The sequence below is a fragment of the Penaeus monodon genome, chromosome 43 (assembly GCF_015228065.2).
Source record: "Penaeus monodon isolate SGIC_2016 chromosome 43, NSTDA_Pmon_1, whole genome shotgun sequence".
NCBI classification, from domain to species: domain Eukaryota; kingdom Metazoa; phylum Arthropoda; class Malacostraca; order Decapoda; family Penaeidae; genus Penaeus; species Penaeus monodon.
Genome location: NC_051428.1, coordinates 25,228,811 through 25,233,810, shown reverse-complemented (window position 1 = coordinate 25,233,810; position 5,000 = coordinate 25,228,811). Strand labels below are relative to the sequence as shown.

General features: G+C 44.7%; 1 protein-coding gene across 1 annotated transcript in view; it reads left to right on the top strand.

Moving 5' to 3' along the window:
* LOC119568227 overlaps positions 1–5,000 on the top strand; it is a 10,427-nt gene that overhangs the window by 3,746 nt on the left and 1,681 nt on the right. The window contains exons 6-8 of the mRNA XM_037916662.1: positions 1,350–1,601; positions 1,941–2,114; positions 2,344–2,579. Coding sequence (XP_037772590.1) covers positions 1,350–1,601; positions 1,941–2,114; positions 2,344–2,579 — 662 coding nt within the window. The remainder of the gene's footprint in view (positions 1–1,349; positions 1,602–1,940; positions 2,115–2,343; positions 2,580–5,000) is intronic.

Below are 5,000 nucleotides of genomic sequence, written 5' to 3'. Positions count from 1 at the left end.
TCTTCGAGTGACCGAGAGTTAGAGAAAGTGGAACATCATCTCGCTTTCATCCTCGTTCTTTGCATATACACATTTAGGCCTCCTATCTGGAAAACTGTTTGAGTCTATTCTCAGGACAATTTTCGACCTGTCTTACATTTTGAGACAGCATTGAGAAAAATCTAGGGAGTTGAGAATATTTTGAGAGTGTTAACTTTATATATAAATGTGTGTGTGTGTGTGTGCGTGCGTGTGTGTGTGTGTGTGTGTGTGTGTGTGTGTGTGTGTGTGTGTGTGTGTGTGTGTGTGTGTGTGTGTGTGTGTGTGTGTGTGTGTGCGTGCGTGCGTGTGTGTGTGTGTGTGTGTGTGTGTGTGTGTGTGTGTGTGTGTGTGTGTGTGTGTGTGTGTAAAAAGAAAAAGATTTGACTCGTCTGATTTATGCCTACCTAGCTAATGAAAACTTTCGAATAGGTCAGCTACAAGCGAGAGCCTCCACGCTTCGGCAGAGGGCTTTTCCATTAATTTTCATATTTATTTCTGCACCTAGGCTTTTTGTACGTGTTACTCATGCACAATATATGTGTCACTCTAAGCAGAAACATATCTTCATGAACTTCAAGGTATTTATGAATCACAATAGTTAGCAGAAGGCGACGTCACGCCCAGGCGTTTCAGCAAAGGTCATTTCACTTTCATTAATCATGTTTGTTTCCTGTAAATATGTATTTATGTGTAACGCTAGCACATTAGATTAGAAAAAAAACACATCTGCATATATTTGAAGGTATTTCGGAACCTGAAATGAATTGATAAGCGCAAATGGACGATGTAGGCAATCGAAGGGCATTTTTGCCACGTGGTCATTTATATTATTTGGTGTATGTCAGGTTTTATTTAAAATGAACGAGTCCATGACTGCATTAGTGTAATAAGTAATTAAACCATATATACGATATTTTGAGCAATATAAAAGTATTTAATCTATCTATTTGTTGATATTTCTATATGTGGCAACGCGCAGCGCCTGAAACACTTTAAAGACAGTCTCAAATTCTAGTCTCAGAATCGCCTTAAAACTGTCTGAGAACTTTCGTGGTTACCGTTCCGGATCCTTAAAACATTTGGAATCGACTGGGAATGTTTTGGAATGGAAGCTGAATTCCAGATATCGTGTATGTGCCGTGTATTGTTGCTGTCGTCAGATACAGTGCAGCTATTATTGCCTGGACTCAGGAGGAGATGGATGATCTAGACCCTCACTAAGGCGAATGTAGCAAGTCCGAAAGATAGTGAGAAGGGTCTTGTTGGTATAGCCGAGTGAGTTTCTGCAGAGCATTAACAAAAGCTTTTCTTGCATTTCCCTCTCCCAGCAAGAACAGCCCTGCCTGGAGCGTCGCCGTCTGCGGCCCCGCCCTCTATTACTACAACGAAGACTTCTCCGACCGCCTCATCGAATGGCTCGAGACGCTGCGGGCCATGGGCGTGGCGAAGGTCTTCCTGTACGAGACCGACGTGGCGCCCAAAGTCAGCCAGGTTCTCCGCCACTACGAAGCGGATGGCTTTGTCCGCACCTTGCCTTATTCTTACCCACCGCCGTATCCGAATCATCCGGTGACGCGATGGTTCGTGTGGCTTTTGTTTTCGTTTCGTTCGGAACCGTTGACTTTGACTTGGGATGGTGGGAGTAAGGGGATATAGAAAAACGTTAATGTTATAACTTAGGCTGATGAACATTTGTGATGATAAACTCTCACAATTCTTTTTCACCCACCTCTTCCACTCCCTTCTCCTCCTCATACTCCTCCCCTTTCCCATTCTACTTCGCTGCCTTTCTTCCGCCACCTCTTCCTGTATTTCTCCTTCTCCCCTCTCCTCCCTTTCTCTCCCTTTGCCTCCCTCTTCTTAATCCGCCTTTTCTCATTTTCCCTCTCACTCTTTCTCTTCTCCCTTCCCCCTCCCAGGATATGGAGACACCTCGAACCCACCAAGATGTTCAGCCAAGAGAACATCTTCTTCAGTGACTGCGTGTTGAGGCACATGCACGAGTACCGCTTCATCGCCCACTTCGACCCGGACGAAGTGCCTATCCTGCCGCGCCACGAGTCCCTCCCCGGGCTGGTCGCCGATCTGCTCAGGTACAGGTTACCTACGTATAAGTATCTAGAAGTACCTCGAGAAGAATACTGAATTATATTGTTGTGGATTAAGTAGATATAAGTGTTTTTAGTGCCTGGTGATGAATAGTCACATCTTGCTGTAGATATAAGGACTTGGGTATGAATACTGAAATGTTTTGTCCCATGAGTTTTTTAACAACTCATTTTGTGCTTGAGTGAGCATCCATGTCCTCTCTCTCCCACACAGGTCATCCTCAGGTTCGATCTACCCTGCTTACGGTCTGAAAATGATCAACATCTACGACGACTCCCTTCCCACAGAAGAGGTGCGCGATCTCCCTCCATTCCTCTGGGTTCTCAGGCACACGACGAGGCTCAAGTATGATGATGGATATTTACTGGGTCACGCGAAACCCATCTTTGACATGGATCTTGTGCGTGGGGTGTTTTCGCATGCCCAAGTGACATGTGTTAACATGAGTGGTGAGGACGATGTTTTCTAACTTCTGTTTACAATATTTTGGAATTTTGTTTATTCATTAATTCGTCTATTTTCATTACTCTTTTTGTCGTTTTTTCTTGTTATTGGTAATCATTATCAGTGATTATCATTATTATCATTACTGCATTTACTAATGAATTTATGTTTTTAAAATGCTGATGTAACATACCGATATGTGATCTTGGGCAGCAGGAGGCCCTAAAAACATGGGGGTCATGGCCCACTAGCATGCAGACACACTCTGGTTTCATAGCAACTCCTACCCCCCTTCCCCCCAGACCTCTGGGGTCAATGGGCTGCTATGGGGGGCAGCCTCATCAGTCTACCTCCCCAATATAATCCCACCAGCAGCGGTACTTGTATATGGTGATGCTGGGTGGAAGACTACCGTCCCTCCCTTTTGGCACGTGAGGCAGGCTTTTGAGGCTGGAGTTAACCATTACACCTACTTTCCAGTGGCCCCCAAAACCCACAGGCAGATGACAGGCCTTGCAGCCGATTGCCCTACTTTATTCATAGCGCCGTCAAGGAAGGGGGAACAGCCTGAGTAATTGCTAGAGGTTTAGCATCAAACAGGCCTTCTGGAGGAGATCAAGGATGATCGATTACCACTGCTACTGAGAGAGCTGAAGCAGCTGAAAGTTGATGCAAGAAAATCTAACAATGTTTGTAAACTAGATAGAAAGAGGTAGTTACATTATCCTGGGTGACTTCAATGCGGTATTTGGTTGTGATCAAGCTGTCTATGAGATGCCTGTCAATCTCCATAATTCTGGAGCAGATTCCAGCAGTGAAAATGGCTTCTACGGGTCATTGCTGGACATGGTACAGCAATACTGGTAATGTAGGCAAGGAGATCATCCACATCATCTTACTAGCAGGTTTACCAAAGTTCTGAGATCTGTGGTGCTGAATATAGACTGGTTATGGCTACCCTCAGGATCCATTTCTGGGTCCATTATCAATTTGATATTCACCCCATGGTGTTTCACTTGTACAGATTGATAGAAGAGGAGTTTGCTCCAACTATCACTCATATTCAGAGACGCCTTTTCTGGTGGAGGTGATTGGCTAAAAGGTGTGCTCCACCTCCCCTTAAAAGTTGTTCAAAGTGTCTCTGAAAATGAGAGTAACTCTGATCATTTCATGGCACTCAGCAACCTAACAGGCCCTGCTGCATTGTGAGTAACCTTCATGTGAGATTTACAAAGGCTAGCTTTGTCCAGGCCTTACATGTATGTGGCCTTAGGATCCACCGGAAACCAGGCAAGAGCTCATCTAATTGATGATTGGGACTTGCATTGTTTCCTGGCACATAGGATTTGGGAACATCTCAGAACATGTTGGTCTGCATGAACATTTGGGCTGAGTACTCTGAGTAGTTGAATCTGGTATGCCATGCAACAGTTACCTTGGATGCAAGTGGTGTCATGATCCTAGTGCTGGATCCATTCATTTCTGAGGAACCTCATACCCTGATGAAAGTTAAGGAGGCAATCTCCAATAAAGAGTGCTGTTGTAAGTTTAGTTGTTGGCTGCTTGCAACTTACATCAACTTCAAGAAAGTGTTTGATTCGGTGCACAGCTTATCGCTCAGGCAGAATCTGAGACTTCTGACAAAGATTATTTGACTAGTGCTGTAAAATGTGATGGGGCCTACCTAGCTCCTTTCCTCTGAATTCAGGAGTGAGGCAACACTTTTCAGCATTTAGCAGTGAGACCTCTCGACCTTGGGTCGAGAGGTCTCTCGGACAAAGACCAAATTCCAGAGGTTTAGGGGCCTGCTAGGAGAACCTAGCAATCCGTACGTGCTTGCTGCAAAGATATCAGACCTTTACATACCTTGCTAGTGGGGTCCATGACTCTGGGCTGTTAGACTAGGAAGTCAGTAGGATTGCCATGAACCTGTGCAGTATTACTAAGCTAAATATCTTCAAGGTCCTAATGCTGCCGGTTTTGCTTTATGGAAGTGAAACCAGGATGTCACTCCATCCTTTGGATTTCTAATTGATGCCTTTTACAGCAGGTCCTTACACCAGATCATATAGTACAGGTAGTAGAAGTATGCGTCCAATCACCGGTTACACTGTGAGACTGACTGGCATAGGACCTGTTGTTTGAACAATCCAGGACAGCCAACTCAGGCTATATAGGCATCAGACTCGACTCTGCAATGACGAACCCGCCCACCAGGTTGTCTCCTTCAGAAACAACCCTGGGTGAGGCCTGTGGAAAGTCCAGGCTTGACCAGATAGATCAAGGTTGAGGTGATTTACCCCAATGATTAATTGAAATGAAGGCATTATTTATGACACCAGCATTTGCTACAATGCTATAAATCCTCATTTAGACAGTTCTTTATGTTAAAGTCGGCATTTGCATCTTGTTTTACCGTTATGATA